This window comes from Sceloporus undulatus, chromosome 1 (assembly GCF_019175285.1).
Source record: "Sceloporus undulatus isolate JIND9_A2432 ecotype Alabama chromosome 1, SceUnd_v1.1, whole genome shotgun sequence".
NCBI classification, from domain to species: Eukaryota; Metazoa; Chordata; class Lepidosauria; order Squamata; family Phrynosomatidae; genus Sceloporus; species Sceloporus undulatus.
Window position 1 is genome coordinate 85,375,361 of NC_056522.1, and position 15,694 is coordinate 85,391,054.

Genomic DNA, 15,694 nt, shown 5'->3' on the forward strand with positions numbered 1-15,694 from the left:
TCTGGGGCCCTCCAGGAGGGCTCCCAGGGCGGCAGGGGGCCTCTGGGGGGCCCTTTGCCGTCTGGGGCCCTCCAGGAGGGCTCCCAGGGCAGCAGGGGGCCTCTGGGGGGCCCTTTGCCGTCTCTGGGCCCCTCCAGGAGGGCTCCGAGGGCGGCAGGGGGCCTCTGGGGGGCCCGGTGCCGTCTCTGGGGCCCTCCAGGAGGGCTCCGAGGGCGGCAGGGGACCTCTGGGAGGCCCGGTGCTGTCGCTGGTGCCCTCCAGGGGGCCCTCCAGTGCTGGCGGCCTCCCCAGCTTTTTTGCCAGTCTCTGACAGGGCCTGGGGCCCCGTCAGGGGCCAGCAAAGATGGGGATGCCTGGCCCCCGGAGGGTGGAAACTCCACCCCCAGCATGCGGCCCCGCCCCTGGAGGGTAGAAGCTCCACCCCCAGCATGCGGCCCCGCCCCTGGAGGGTGGAAGCTCCATCCCCGGCACACGGCCCCGCCCCAGAGGGTGGAAGCTCCACCCCTGGCACGTGACCCCACCCTGGAGGGTTGAAGCTCCACCCCCGGCTTTGGCCCCCCAGTCGCCTGAGGGACAACAACCCGGCCCCCGGCTCAAAAAGGTTGCCTACCCCTGCTGAATAAGAATTGAGCATGTTTAAGCCAACAGAAATCATCACATTGGATTTAGATCACAGTGGTTAATAAAATGACACAGATGAAGAATGCATCAGTCCAACAACAAAATAAAAGTGAAAAACTCAAGTCATAAAAATGTTTACCTCCATTTCAGTACAGTCATGTGGAAGACGAATATGAACAATATTCAAACCAATCTGCAAAGAAAAAGAAATATATGATTTGTTACAAACTCAATCATCTTTCAGCTGGTGGGGGGATCAAGTGAGGAACTGAATCATGTTTTTATATTCTCACCTCTTCAGCAATGTTTATGACTGTTTCTTGCCCCAAATAATCATCGCCAACCTTGAGGGGATGAAAAGGAGAGAGGGAAAACATATCACAGGGTAAGCAAAAACTTCAGGGGAAATATGAATGCAAGCAATCTGTAGCTCATTGACAACTGGCAATCAGTCCTACATCAGAAACGGGTAATACAGCAAATGATTAAGCGCTGTGTATGTGTTTGTGGCTGGGAAAAGATGGAAGACTTTATCTGTTATATACTGAAGGGATGCACAACTGCAGCAGGTATGGGGGCCAATTTTATGTACTACTGTACTGTTATTGCTGCCAGCACTAATAACAATAACAATCACAACCACCACAACAATTAGGAAGACAGAATTCAGCATCTGGTTTTGCAAATTGGTATTTTTTTGACATTAAACAGCACCTGAGGCCTGAACAATCTATTTAAAAAGTGAATTGCCACTTTATGAGGTTTCCAAAATGGATTCAACTCCAAGGGTAGGAAAAAAAGGCAGTCTGAGGTGATTGTGGGGATTTCATGTGGCCCCAGGGCTACACTCTCCCCACTCTCCACACCTCCCCTTCAAATAGAAGATGACCATCTTCCAAAAGCACTTCACTTGTGTATTCTTGCATGACAGTGAGCTGGACTATATGGCTCTTACAATCCCTTCCAGTTCTATGATTCTTATCATTCTGCCACTGATATATAGAATCATAGAGTTGGAAGAGACCTCAAGGGACATCCAGTCTAACCCCCTGCCATGCAGGAACACAGAATCAAAGCATCCTCAACAGATGGCCACCCAGCCTCTGTTTAAAACCCTCCAAAGAAGAAGATTCCATCACACTCAGAAGGAGTGTATTCCACCGTCGAACAGCTCTTACTTCAGGAAGTTCTTCCTAATGTTTAGATAGAATCCCTTTTCCTCTAGTTTGAATCCACTGCTCCAGGTCCTGTTATCTGGAGCTGTAGCAAACAAGCTTGCTCAATCCTCAATATGACACCCCTTCAATTACATAAACAGGGCTATTATATCACCTCTTAACTTTATCTTCTCCAGGCTAAAAATATCAGCTCCCTAAGTCTCGCCTCATAGGGCATGGCTTTATTTAGAATTGCTCTAGAGATTTTTTTTAAAAACAAAAGAAATGCTTGAATTGTATTACATGTTAGACCTCTATGTTTTCCCTTGTTTGTTTTTTTAGTACTTTAAAAATATATTTATTAAAATCATAATCCCTTGAGAAAAGTTAAAAATTCATGAATACAATACATATCATAGAGCAAATGGGTCAAATCAGAAAACATCATCATTCCATAAGTTGAAATGTTGAGACGGTGGCAGAGGAGGGTTTCTAAAGAATAAGCAAACATCAAAAAGGGTAACCATTTCTCCTCAAAAGAAGTGTGACATAAGGTGGGGCTGTTGATCCTGTCTGATAACTTTTCCATTAATAAGGTGTTCCAGATAGTTCTCCATGAGCAAGCAGCCTGTGCTTTCCCTTGTATCCTTTGGATTATATACAATAGATTTCTTACACAAAGCAGGGTTCAGTGTTGTGGGAAACATGATTCAAAAATGTATCTTTCAACTAATAAAAATATATGTTTTTTAAAAAATGTATCCTTCCACTTGATTATGTTGCATGTTTATGGTGACTAAAGGCTTTTAGGAGATGAATCTGGCTGACAGACGAACTGAACTGAGTAGCAATTTCTTCTGTTACTTAACCTTAGTAGGCCTGAAAGAGGAGTGTGTTGCACCATCAAGCACCTTTGGGCATCTCTGTGGCATTGAGAAGCTTGGCTTCAGAAGCCCCACTCCCAGCTGTTTTTTTTTTAAACAAATGCTTGTGTTTGCACATTGTTGTGGTTATCCAGAAGCAAGGCAAGCCATGACAAGATACAAATTGAAGCACACTAGCATGGTTTTCAGGAGCATTCTACAGACAAATGGTAAGACTAGGAAGCAGTGTATGGCTTTTGGGCTGTTCTCACAATGCTAACAGCATGGACCCCGGAACGAGGTGCTCAAGCCTTTCCATGACTCAGCTGGAGGGCTGAGGGCCTAAATAGAGGGACTTGGGTCAGTTCCTGGGCTGGCACGACAATGGGCAGGTGTTTACAGGCCTGTCCACAACTGTGCCATGGACCTGCTACCGCCATGTGCCCCATACCTGCCTCCGCCATTGTGGCTGCTGAGAAAAGCCCCGTCATGGCTTGTAAAGTCAGAAAAGGGGTGCCTGGCTACACCCACACGGCTAGGCGCTCCCATCCACAGACCATAACAAGGGTCTTCTTAGCAGCCGTGATGACAGCATAGGCAGGTATGGGGCATATGGGCTGTCCAGTCTGCCAGCTGTCACAATGGAGTTTCCTAGAAACTCCACAACAAAGCTAATGCCCTTTTCAGGCCATATCCACTGGATCAACATCCGGTCTAGATTCAGAAAGTTGGAACAGACCACAGGAGCCATTCAGTCCAACCCCCTGCCATGCAGAAACTCTCAATCAAAGCATCCCCGACAGATGCTTTGATTGAGAGTTCCTGCATGGCAGAGGCAGGGCTAATGGCCAGCATTGTCCAGACAGGATGACATGAGACCAAGGGAGACAGCATGGACCTTTTGGGCTGTGTGTACAGGCCCCGAGTCGCCCCCCCCCCCCAAACAAATGACAAGGACACTAGGACTTTTCAAGACTCCTGGTCCCCTCAAGAACAATCAATCAGAAGTGTACTAAACTATCATTTTGTTATTTTGCTATTGTTTTCATGGTACTCAGATTGCTGTCATATTCAGTTGGAGGATGAAGACAATAGTGATTATCAGTTTAAGTGCAATGTATTGTATTTTCATTGATTTGTAAAAAAAAACAAAACATAATTGCAGGAGATCAAAATAATAATAACCTGTCTGCCAATGTTGAAAATTCCATTCCATCACCATCTAAAAAACAGCTCCAGCATCTGTCTAGTAATATTGTTGTAAAAAGTTAACACACAAATTATGGTCTCATTTGGAAGACTAAACTACAAGCCATAAGAGCAAGTGTAGTGTGGTGGATAGAATGTTACACTATAGATGGGGACACTATGGCAGCTGGTGGCTCCCAGTCTTTGAAGCAGTGAATTAGCTCTGGATTTTAGTCTGAACTTTAAAGAAACTAGCCAAAGTGGTGAACCAATTTTCTGAACAACATGTTGGGTAGCTCTTTCAAAGTACCAATAAAATCCAGGCCGGACTCACCTGTCCTCTGACACAGGTACAACTAACCTCCAGCAAAAACCTGAGTTCAAATCCAGATCCAGCCAGAGGGCTCAACCGGTTATATTAGGCCAATCTTACATTCTCAGCTAAAACTGCCTCATATGAGGGTGCTGGAGGTACAGGAATGAGATATGTCACCCTGTAGAAAAAACAAAGTATAGTTTTTGTGGGTTTTTCGGGCTATGTGGCCATGTTCTAGTAGAGTTTCTTCCTGATGTTTCACCAGCAACTGTGGCTGGCATCTTCAGAGAATGTTTGCCTGGAAAGGACTTGGCTATATATATTGTGTGACCTGGAAAAGCAGGAGTGATTTGCATGTGTATTGTTTGTTGCTGATGGCAGTCCTCAGGATTAATGTCTGCTTGATTAGTGCTCATTGTCTGCTGGGAAACCCCTGACCCTGGGAGATTTCTCATTTGCATTTGTTGAGTCTTTATTTTGCTATCTTTCAGGACTGGTAGCCAAACCTTGTTTACTTTAAGGGATTCTTCTTTTCTGTTGAAATTGTCCAGGTGTTTGTGTATTTCAATGGCTTCCCTGTGTATCTTGACATGGTAGTGGTTGGCATGGTCCAGAATTTCAGTGTTTTCAAACAGTATTTTATGCCCAGGATGGTTTGTAACATGTTCTGCTACTGCTGATTTTTCTGGCTGGCCCAGTCTGCAGTGTCTCTCATGTTCCTTGGTTCTTGTTTGCACACTGCGTTTAGTGGTCCCTATGTAGACTTGTCCGCAGCTGCATAGTATGCGGTAAACTCCTGCGGCTCGGCACCAGCTCCTAGTCCCCTCCCTTTTCTTTTTTGTCAGCTGTATGCTGTTGTCCAGAGGTTGTGTTGTGTCTGTCTGTGTGCCAGAAGGCAGAGAGTTAAGGCATCGGAAACCAAGCCTTATCGACCTGCCTAGCTGATACCTGGACCGTTTCACAACTCTTTTGGTAATCATTCTGCTGCTACTGCTTTGAATCTCCAAGACTGTGTTGCTTGCACTGACTCGGCTATCTGGGGGTTTGTTTGTTTAAGAACTAGCTGGCTTATCAGTCATTTGGCTGCTTTCCTGGATGGATTGCCAGATCTATAATCTGAACTTTATTTTTCTCAACCATAGTTATGTCTGACATATTATGTTCTAGTTGTTTCACTTTCAATCTGAAAGTAAGAGTTTTACTTCACCATCACTGCCACCACCACCACCACTACTACTACTGATGTTATCTGCCACAGCTTCCCCTGATTTCACAAAACACACATTCATTGCTCCAAGTAGCTCGCTCTTACTGGTGTTTGGGTGTTTGTTTCTTTTACCTGGACAACTGAGAGTGTTGGCTTCAGTGCAGGATGTTCCTTCTGCAATAAATTCAGGGTTTTCTTTGAGCTCTCAATGATATCTCTAAAAAATAAAATCATCATTATTGTCAACAAAGTTTGTTGGCTCAAGATGGCTCAATTGGTTATATTAGGCCAATCTTACATTCTCAGCTAAAACTGCCTCATATGAGGGTGCTGGAGGTACAGGAATGAGATATGTCACCCTGCAGAAAAAAGCAAAGTACACTTATCTGAAAGGAGAGAAAATAATATTTTCTGAGGGTGAGGTACTGAATGCTTTCTTGCTTGCAAGTTTGTAAACTGCTTACAAGATCTGCTAGAGTCCCCACAGAAGGCAAACAATGACCATTTTCATGCATCTTGCCAGCTATCACATGATCATCTTCATGGGTCATCAACAATTACAACTGCTTACTTTCACCATAAAAAACCATGCACCAGCTTCTAACACCTACACCTGACCACAAAAGTTCCATGAAATGGGATGTTTTGGGGTAGCTGGGGGCAGCATTTCCACAGTGGATCCAAAGCCCTTCCATTCTCTTGAGAGGAGCCTGGAGCCAGCCCCTTAGCTACACCAGCCTAGAGACCATAAAGTTAATTTCCCCCTATAAGTGGCGTCAAGACTGTAAACCTACAGACATACACACTTGTCCTGGCTTGCATAACATAGCAAGCTGTTGCAAGTAGCAGAGAAGCTGCCACTTTTCTTTACCAAGAGCAGCCCAAGGACTCTGCTATGTGTGTGGTGGGCGTGTCTGGAGAGTGGCACCATTAAATGCTGGCTGCAAGGGCCCTCTGGAAGACCAAGAGCAGCCCAAGGACTCTGCTATGTGTGTGGTGGGCGTGTCTGGAGAGTGGCACCATTAAATGCCGGCTGCAAGGGGCCCTTGGAAGACCAAGAGCAGCCCAAGGACTCTGCCATGTGTGTGGTGGACGTGTTTCTGCGCCCTTCTCCACCTGGGCTCCAGCCTTGTCTTGGCCCTGGACTATGGAGGGTGGAGAGACGGCAGGTCTTAAGCCACCACCCCTTCCCTTTTTTACTACCTGCTGATGAACACTGAGAGGCAGCTTCTGCCCCCTTTTCCACCTGGGCTTTTGTCATCATTTAGGGGTGTTTAGCATGGGGGGGCATTATCTTGGCACTAGCTCCTAGTCCCCTCCCTTTTCTTTTTTCTCCTGGATTTAGATTGTAATGTTATTTAGATTGTGCATTGTTGAATACCGTTTTATTTTTAAGATTGGGATGGGGGCCAAAAAGAGGATTAATTTTGTATTTTTTATTTGCTATGTTAATTGCCATATATTTTTCATTGTTCTTTGTATTGTTTTTATTTGCTATGTATTTTTTCTTCTTTTTTGCTATTTATTGCTATTGTGATTTGTTATGTTATTATTATTGCTATTGTTAAATGTTATGTAATTTCTTTACTGTTGTAACCCACCCTGATTCTTCGTGATTGGTCGGGCTATAAATAATTTATTATTATTATTGTTGTTGTTGTTGTTGTTGTTGTTATTCAAACCACTTAGGACTGATCTGTGCTAAGTTAAGCAGGACAGGAGTTTGCCCTGTGATTAATTCTATACCAATATTTGATGTTCACTAGTTCAATGGGCTATAAAAAACCTTTAGGTTATGACTGTTTCATTTGCTAACATCTGTACTAAGAGAAACTGCCACGTTTGCTTTTTGGACTTTTTTTTGTTGTTGAATATTTTCAAGCCATGGATGATTTAATGTGGTGATACAGAATCTGAGGATACAGAGGGCTAAATGTAGTTTTTTTGTTTTTGTTGTTGATGATGATGTTTTTTGGGGAAATATGTAAATGGGCAGCTTCTGCCTGCAAAAAGTCATCTTGTAACTTTCAAAGCATTCAGTCTCTCAAATGTGAGCAATTCACTGGCCAAAGCTGTTCTTCATAAATAATATGGTACGCTGTATCATTTTTTAAAAAAGGTACATTCAGGTTGCTAAGAAGAAACGCACTGATGAGGGACAAACAAATCATAAACTCTGAAGACTTCATAGTCTGGACTTTTTTGCTCCATGGGGAGAAAGATGCAATACTTGTAACATAATTGTCTTTATGTACAGTTTGTAGCAGCCAAATATTAGAGGGTGGCCGAGAGATCAGTATTTGTTCTGAAGAGAACAGTTCAAGAAAAATTTAGGGAGAAAAGCATAACAGCTTTAATTGTTACCTAAGGGGCTATTCTTAAAGGAAAAGAGGACTTTTATATGACACAGGAAAAGGCTGGCAAACTGTGCTGCAAAAACAGGAAGCCAAAATAAGCCTCATTGCCCTATCTATTGCCTGACTCTAGCCTATGGAATCCTGGGATTCGTAGTTTAGTGAGGCACTGGCACTCTTTGGCAGAGAAGGCTGAAGACCTTGTCAAAGTACTAATCCCAGGATTCCACAGGATGCAGCTACCGTACTTAAAGTGGTGTCACACTGCATTGTCTCTACAGTGTAGATGCATCCTAAGAGGCAAGCCTTTGACTTATGACAATAGTCATTTCCAGAGGGACAATGCTATAAGTGCAGAACCAGCATGGTATGGTAGTTTGAGTGTTCCACGCGGTGGCTCTGGAGACCAGGATTTGATTAAAATGTGAAACCCACTGGGTGGCATTGGACAAGTCACCAACTCTCAGCCTCAAGGGAAGGCAAAAGCAAAAAGCTTCACTGAACCAAGCTTGCTGAGAAAACCCCATGATAGGGTCACCTTAGAGCCACCAGAAGTCAGAAGCTCCTTAAAGGCATACAACAACAACACTAACTGCTCTGGCTGCCTCCTGTTGCATTCTGGGATTTGTAGTTGAAGAAGGGCATTTAGAATTCTCAGCCAGAGAGGTCTTAGGCCTCACTGAACTACAAACTCCAGAATGCAACAGAGGCAGACAGAGCAGTAAGAGTGGAATAGTAACACTATAAGAGTATAGTGTGGTAATCTAGTCAATCTCAAATTTGTAGTCTTTAAATGCAGTGGTTCCCAGACTTTGGTCCTCCAGATGTTTTGGACTTCAGCATCCAGATTCCTTTACAGCTGACCAAGCTGGCTGTCCAAAACAACTGGAGGACCAAAGTTTGGGAACCAGTGCTTCTAGAGACTACAGTCTTGGAATCAGCTACATCCAAGCCACAGTTTATACTGGATAAACCTCCCTTGCCTTGGCGGTGCCACAAGTCACTAGACTTGCACTGGAGAAATAATCCAGTTTGACACCATTTTAACTCCCATGACTCCGGGGGATGGAATCCAGAGATTTGTTATCTGCTGTGGCCCCACAGCTTTCTGACAGAGAAGGTGGAGTATCTCACAAAGCTACAATCTCCAGATTCCCCTAGCAGTGAGCCAGTGCAGTTAAAGCAGTGTCAAACTGGATTATTTCCGCAGTGTATTTTGGACCCAAATTATGGTTTGTTTTTGCTTGTTTGTTTTTGGCGGGGAGGGAGGGCTAGAGATATTGGCGGTGCAGTGGCTAAATGCCTGTACTGTAGCCACTCATTCACAAACCACAAGGTTCAGAGGTAGCTGCGTTGGCCATTTAACAACTCCAAACAAAATCCCACCAGCGAAACCATTAGGGGCAAACCAAAATGTGCAAGATACTTGTTGCAAGCTTTTGAAGCTCCATGGGCTTCTTCATTGGGCAGGATGTGAGTCCAATACCAGTCTGGGGCTCAGGGTCGACTCAGCCTTGCATTTTTTGTAGGTCGCTCAAATACCCAGCTTGTTGGACAGCAATTGACTTATGCTTTGTAATGTAAGTAAACAGAGAATACTGTAGTTTTTTTGTGAGTTTTTTGGACTATGAGGCCATGTTCTAGCAGAGTTTATTCTTGACGTTTTGCCAGCATCTGTGGCTGGCATCTTCTTTCTCTGAAGATGCCCACCAAAGATGCTGGCAAAACATCAGGAGTAAACTCTGCTAGAACATGGCCACATGGTGCAAAGAAACCTACAAAAAACTATGGATGCCAGCCATGAAAGCCTTTGATTTCACATAGTTTTTACACTTATATTTGGTATAATAAATTTACCTGTACAGTCAACTTTGACTTCACATCTTCAGAGAATGCTGGCATGGAAGAGAGATGGGTATACACACACACACACACACACTACACACACACACACACACACACACACACTGTGTGACCCTGGATAGGAAGCAGTGATACACAGATTCACATGGAAATCACTCCTCACTACCCAGGGTCATGCTGTGCATACACACACACACACACACACACACACAGAGAGAGAGAGATATACATATACACACACATACCCCACTCTTTTCCATGCCTGCATTCTCTGAAGATGCCAGTCACAGATGCTGGTGAACTTCAGGAATAAACTCTGCTAGAACATGGCCACATAGCCCGAAAAACCCACCAAAAAAAGCCTATGCTTAAGCGCACTGAGAAGCGGTATAGAAGTGTACTATTGCCTATTTTTGGCCCCAATTTCATGAGGGTCCTGTGCCCCTACAAACACACACAGAGATGTACAGAGTGAGCCCTGGCAGTCCTGGGCTGCATCCACACTGGAGCAATAACCTGTTATGGCAGTGCTTTAACTCTTTGGCTGGCTCTTTGCTATGGAATTCTGGGAGTTGGGGTATTTTGTGGGCCCCACAACATACTCCAACTCCCAGAATTCCATAGCAAAGAGCCAGCCAAAGAGTTAAAGCGCTGCCAAACCGGGTTATTTCTGCAGTGTGGCTGCCCCTGCTCCAGCTCTTGAGCCCCTGGGCTCCTCTTGCATCAGGCGAGAGCAGCGCTGAGCCCCTTTGCCTTCTTCGCCTTACCTGGAGGCCCAGCCAGGAGCTGCTTCCTTGGAGCTGGAGCCCAGAGCCCTGGTGCTGCTGCTGATCCACCGGGCGCTCAGGAAGGCAGAGGAGGAGGAGAGGGGGCTCCTGGCAGCAGGCCCCTGAAGCAGGAAGGCCCTGGGCCCCCTGCTTGCCCTGGTGGCCCCTTGGGTGCCTGGGGCTGAGGGGCTGCCCAGGGGGCTCCGGGGGAGGCGGGGGAGGCGCAGCGCCCACAGCCTCATGGCGCCACGAAGGAGGCAGAGAGAGGCAGCTGGAGCTGGAGAGGAAGGACGTGGAAGGAGGAGGAGGAGGAGGAGCAGTGGCTCTCTGGGCAGGACCTGGAAAGGGCTCAGCCCACCCAGTCCCCTAGTCTTGTTGCACCCACTGCCCCACTGACGCGGCCAACGAGGGCCCTCCTGGTCCTCCCGGTCCATGTTTGGCCCTTCAGTTCCCAGGAGGGCTGTGGCCAGAATTGCTCTACCACCAAAGCGGGACAAAATGTAGAAAGGGGGGAGGGGATGGAGGACAAGATTTAGGCCAAAATGGAGGGCAAGATCGAGGACAAGATTGAGGGCAAAATGGAGGACGAGATTTAGGACAAAACGGAGGACAAAAATTTAGGTCAAAATGGGGGACAAAATTTAGGACAAAATGGAGGACAACATATAGGACAAAATGGAGGACAATATTTAAGACAAAATAAAAGACAACATTTAGGACAAAATGGAGGACAAAAATTTAGGCCAAAATGGGGGACAAAATTTAGGTCGGAATGTAGAGCACTCAAGAAACATGGAGGACATAATCAACTAAAAGCTAAACACACACACACACACATATATATATATTAAAAACATTAATATCATTCCTTATTTACAATCCCCCCCCCATTAATATAAATCCATGCTTCTTAGTTGTGCTCAAAAGGGAGGAGGTTCTGACATTTTTCCTGAACAGAAAGTTGAAATGTAGTTCCTCCTTTCCAGCCCACAACAACAAAGGTAATATAAGACACCTGAGGAAGTAGAATTCTTATTTTCTTGTTTGTAGGGGCCTAAAGGGATGTTATTTGGGAATACGATAAAAGGCAGGGTCTTATGACTCTTATTGTTCCCACTTCTTCTACTCCCTGGCGGGGTACAGACCGCCGCTTTGCGGCGGTCTGCTGCCGCCGCCAGTAGGTCCGCGGGGGAGCCGGAGCCTTCAGACGGCCCGACTCCCGCGCGGACTGAAAAAAGAAGCTCCAAAATGGAGCTTCTTTTTTCGTCGCGTTTGCGACGTAGCGAGGCGCCAGGGGCGCGCTCGCAACGTCAGCAGCGGCGCGACGCGTACGGACGCTAAGCGTCCGATACGCAAAGATGGCGCCGGCCATGTAGAAGGGCCGGCGCCATCTTGTACGGACAGAGTCCGTATAGGCCATGGGGCGTCTAAAAGAGACGCCCCTTTTTTAAAATGGGACGTCCTCCGGACGTCCCAAAGGGCTGTTTAGAAAGCCCCCCTTTATCATTTCTAATTTGCCTTTCATTTACTTGTTTGGTTGCAGTGTTTAGGGGTGGACTGAGTGCTTGAGGCATCCCCTCATCATGGGGGCCATCCACATCCGCTCTGCATCCTTTTTCTTCACTAAGGAAACAATTTTGGGGGGGCTACCGCCAAAATCCCAAGCTTTACAAGTCCTACTAACATTTCAATAATAGCTTTAAGACCTTTTGCAGTACGTCCATTATATGAAAGTATTTTACTGCTGTTTGCTCCACTAGAAACCATTGATCTTGTAAAAAAACGTACAAAGAGGGGCTTGTGTTCTGCTGATACTGGGTGAGACTTAGTGCTCCTTTCTCTTAATGCATTTACTGTTTCTTTATATGGAGAAAACAACTTTTGCTTAATAGGTGAAAGATTTACTTCAGCAAAGCCAGGATCAATAGAGGAGTGGGAGCAGGGAGCTTCTATTTCAAGTAACTTATGTATTGCCTCGGCTGTTTCAAATGAACTCTTTAAGGGGCCAGGGTTACCTACTGGGAGCTATTCTGTCACCTCTGGGTTCGGCCTCTGCTCCTGTCCTTCGTTCACTGGGTCATAATATTCCAGTATGATTTCTGGACTAAAATGAGTAGTGTGTTTTGAGATGAGGCTTTTCTAAGCTGGGCCTGAGTTAAGACCATATTAGGGGGTTGATAATATCAGGCAACTTGGGAGAAAGTTTGCAGCAGGAAGATGACGTCTTCCCTGGGAAAGCACAGGAGGCCCAAATGCTGCCTCTGCTGCTGCACAGCTGCTGTGCCTCCTGGGCTGGTCCTTCTGGCAAGATGCTGCCAGCCAGACGCCCCTCTCTCTCCCTCTGGCTGCTTCTTGCCTGGCTCAGGGGAAGGAGTGGGAAAGGAGTCCAAGGTTCAGCATCCCAGGCTGGTCCTTCTGGGTGGGAGGCTTGCTGCTCCAAGTAGAATTCAAAGATGTAGAGATCTTGTTGCACCTCTGAAACTAAATGCATCAGAGGAAGCAGACTTCAGGAAAGCTCAGGCTGCCAAATTATTTCTTACAGCTAATAATAATAATAATAATAATAATAATAATAATAATAATAATAGGATTCAAAGACATAGAGATTTTGGAGCACCTCTGAGACTAAATGCATCTGAGGAAGCAGAGTTTAAACTAGGAAACCTCATGCCCCAGAAGTCCCAGCCAGTTTGGCCAACAACCAGGAATGCGGTCCAAAATATCTGGATGAACCAGGTTTGGGAGCCACTGGGTTAACAGCTGCCCTCTGTTGTACCCTGGGCACCTTCCATTGGGGAAGATTCACTTTGTGAACCGGAAGTGGCCTGTTGTTGGTTGTTGTTGTGGGCCTTCAGGCCTTTCCAGACTTACGCAGTGTCTAAATCACAGAATTATAAAATCAGAGTTGGAAGAGACCACAAGGGCCATTCAGTCCAGCCCCCCTGCCATGTCAATCAAAGCATTCCCGACATCTTCCAGGAACATAGATAACACTCAAAATGCCCACACCTGCTTTATTAAGCAGAAGCTTTTCCCTGTAACTGGGGGGGAAATTTGCAAATGATGGCCTAATTTTAATGACACCAACCAGCAAATTTAACCCATGGCAGTAACTTTGAATTGACCCATCAAAAGGTCTGACATGAGCAGCGATCCAGTCCTGAAGTGTCCTCCCTGATGGCCAGGTGAGAGTGAGGTCAAATTCATCTAATACTGTGGATACTCCTTGGTTATACTTTTTGTACAGGCCTATGTTCATATGCTATTCTGAATAGCTGGCTAGACATAAAATGATCCAAGAAGCAAGGAATTTTCTATTCAGTAGTCCCAAACCTTCATGTTGATGCATCCTGTATCCAACTTTGGAACCATCAAATCCCCACAAAAAGGATACAATCAGCCCTTTGTATCCACTGATTTTTATCCAAAGATTCAATCATCCATGGCTTGAAAATATTGTTTAAAATATATAAATTCCAAAAGCAGACCTTGATTTTGTTTTCATTTTATATAGTGGAATCACTAGGGTTGGTGTCACCCACGGTGTCACCTCCCGCATTAGCCTTCTCCCCTTTCACACCCAACAGAAGCCTTATTCATGCTTTTTTGCACTAATGTTTGTCTTCAGTCGTCATTCCCACAAGCCGTTGAATGTCATGCTAAAGGTTTCCAAGGTGGTAATCTGAAGGCTCTCATTTTAAAGGCATTCTTATGGTGGGTTTTTCTTGGCAAGTCTGGTACAGAGGGGGTTGCCTGAGGCTGCGAGAGTGCAGCTTGTTCAAGGTCACCCAGTGTGTTTCATGGCCGAGAAAGGTAGAGTCGCCGGAAGTCAGAAACAACTTGATGGCACACAGCAGCAGCAGCAAGCTCCATCCTCTGGAATCATGGGAGACAGGATAGTTTCTTTATCCATCTCGCAGTCTGTGTAAAGCTGTTCTGATGAGCTAGGGACTGGGAGTCATCTACTGCAGCTTGGAAGGTATATAGGGCAAAGGAGAAATCTGTGGGGGGGAAAGCCTTTTGCTTTTGCAGGATCCTAGAAATGGCAGGGACTCTAGGGGCCATTAGTCCAAACCTCTGCCATTCAAGAATACACAACAAAGCACTCACAAGAGATGGCCACTCAACTGGTTTAAAAACCTCAAAAGGAGGATGCACTCGCTTCAAGGCAGTCCATTCCCCTCTTAACATCTTTTAGTATAATCAGTTCTATTATCAGAAAGTTCTTCCTAATTTTTAGGCGAAATCTATTTTCTTGCAGTTTGAATTGGTTCATGTTCTAGTCTCAGGGGGAAACAAGCTAACTTCTTATCATATGTGACATCTCTTCAGATATGTAAAGATGGCTGCCATGTCACCTTTCTCTTCTCCCAAGGTAAACTACCCAACTCTTTAAGGCACTTCCCATAAGAATTAGTTTTCATACTTTTTATCCTGGTATCCCACCTTTGGATATGTTCCGGCTTGTCAATATCCTTCTTGAGCAGTGGTGCCCAGAATTGGACACAGTATTCCAGATGAGGTCTACCCAAAGCAGATTAGAGTGCCACTACAGTCGGCCCTTCTTATACACGGATTTTTTATACACGGATTCAAGCATCCACAGTTTGAAAATGTTTAACAAAAGTATAAATTTCAAATATCAAACCTAGGTTTTCCATTTTTTTAAAATAAGGGACACCATTTTGCTATGTCATTATATTTAATGGGACTTGAGCATCCATGGATTTTGTTATCCACGGGGGATCTTGGAAACAAACCCAGTGTATAACAAGGGTCCACTGTATTTTTCTTGCTCTGGACATTATACTCCTGTTGATGCAGCCTAGCATTGCATTGGTTTTTGGGCTGTTACAGCACTGTTGCCTTATATTTAGCTTGTGGCATATTAAGATTCCTGGATCTTTTTCACATACTGTTATCATGCCAGGTGTTGCCCATATTCATCCATTTCATTTTTCCTGCTTAAATGTATTAACCATAAATTTACCTGTTACTTTTGGCCCAGTTGTCCAATCTGTTTGGACAATTCTGAATCCTGATTCTGACTTCTAGGATATTAGCTAATTTGATAACCATGTCCTTTATTCCACCATCCATATCACTTACAAAGGTGTTGAACAACACTAGACTCAGAAAGATCTCTACCATTAATTCAGATGGGTAAAACTGGATCCAAGCCCACTGTTTTTTTCTTTTAATCTATACCCTACGTTGTTAATAAGTTCAGTAAGCCAGAGCCAAACCTTTGAACTAATCCAGTAGTGTGAAAAAAAATATGCACCATACAGTAGTGAATCTCTATGGTGTTACAAAATAAAAAGTGCTTCATTAAAAGAGATGCCTGTTTGCAAATTA

At 45.0% G+C, this 15,694-nt stretch overlaps 1 protein-coding gene across 3 annotated transcripts in view; it reads right to left on the reverse strand.

The window, feature by feature from the left end:
• MTHFD1L (methylenetetrahydrofolate dehydrogenase (NADP+ dependent) 1 like) overlaps positions 1-10,620 on the reverse strand; it is a 199,051-nt gene extending 188,431 nt beyond the window's left edge. The window contains exons 1-4 of one of the 3 annotated variants that reach the window (XM_042444915.1): positions 10,337-10,620; positions 5,485-5,569; positions 915-965; positions 761-814 (exon numbers count right to left, since the gene is read on the reverse strand). In XM_042444915.1, coding sequence (XP_042300849.1) covers positions 761-814; positions 915-965; positions 5,485-5,569; positions 10,337-10,578 — 432 coding nt within the window. In that variant the 5' untranslated portion in view covers positions 10,579-10,620. Of the gene's footprint in view, positions 1-760; positions 815-914; positions 966-4,163; positions 4,248-5,484; positions 5,570-10,336 lie in introns of those variants that run through there. The other 2 variants (XM_042444996.1, XM_042445168.1) reach the window with 2 other exon arrangements.
• Positions 10,621-15,694: the final 5,074 nt, after the last annotated feature.